General features: G+C 38.4%; 1 protein-coding gene across 1 annotated transcript in view; it reads right to left on the bottom strand.

The window, feature by feature from the left end:
* Positions 1-837, bottom strand: part of TPH1 (tryptophan hydroxylase 1) — a 23,127-nt gene that overhangs the window by 10,063 nt on the left and 12,227 nt on the right. The window contains exons 4-5 of the mRNA XM_077761049.1: positions 274-341; positions 7-155 (exon numbers count right to left, since the gene is read on the bottom strand). Of these exons, the coding sequence (XP_077617175.1) occupies positions 7-155; positions 274-341 (217 nt within the window). The remainder of the gene's footprint in view (positions 1-6; positions 156-273; positions 342-837) is intronic.

Below are 837 nucleotides of genomic sequence, written 5' to 3'. Positions count from 1 at the left end.
CTTCCCGGTATCCACAATATTTAGAAAGCAAAGGTAAGTTTTTGAGATACTCTCTGCAGGCATGGGTTGGGTAAAGTTTGTTGAGCTCTCGAAACACAGTTCCCCAGGTCTTAATCTCCTCTTCAGTGAATTCAACCTTGGGAATGGGGTCTCCACTAAAGAGACAGAGATGTTATTTTGAATTAGCATTCAATAAATAGTACTTACTTTCTAAATGAGCATAACTTATTCTATTCATTTATTATATATACATATTATTTATAATATACTTACTGTTTATAGTTCATAGCCAAGTCTGCAAAATACTTCCGTCTTTTACGGTAGACATTGTCTTTGAAGCCCTGATAATTAAAGAAAAGTTTAAAAATATCCATCCTAAAAAATACTTGACAAATGATATTTAGGAAAAACTTCATTATTACATAAACAAAGCACAATCTGGGTCTTCAAGGAGTTTACATCCACCAATTATTATGAAACAGTAAGACTGGAACTCAAAAGAGAAACTTTGAAAGAGAGAGACAGAGAGAGACAGAGAAAGTCCTACTCCAGAGTATGTGAAGAGTATAGTAGGAGGTCAGGAAAGGTTTCCCAACGATGACTCCTAAGCTAAGTCTGAAGAAAGGAATGGAGATAGCTGGATAGAAAAGGCCAGAAGGACAGCAGCAGTGACAGTGCAGAGATGAAAACAGCACGCTGCGTCTAAGGAAACAGGAGCAATCTGGTGCTGCTGGAGTTTGGAGAAGGAGTGGGGCATGGAGTGGCCTGGTTTGAGGTTTGTGAGTAAAGGTCTGAAACAACTTGGATTTCATCTTTGGGTAATGAGAAGCCACTGGT

The sequence above is a fragment of the Crocuta crocuta genome, unplaced genomic scaffold, assembly GCF_008692635.1.
Source record: "Crocuta crocuta isolate KB4526 unplaced genomic scaffold, BGI_CrCroc_1.0 scaffold233, whole genome shotgun sequence".
Lineage (NCBI taxonomy): Eukaryota > Metazoa > Chordata > Mammalia > Carnivora > Hyaenidae > Crocuta > Crocuta crocuta.
This window is presented reverse-complemented; position numbering and strand designations above follow the sequence as displayed.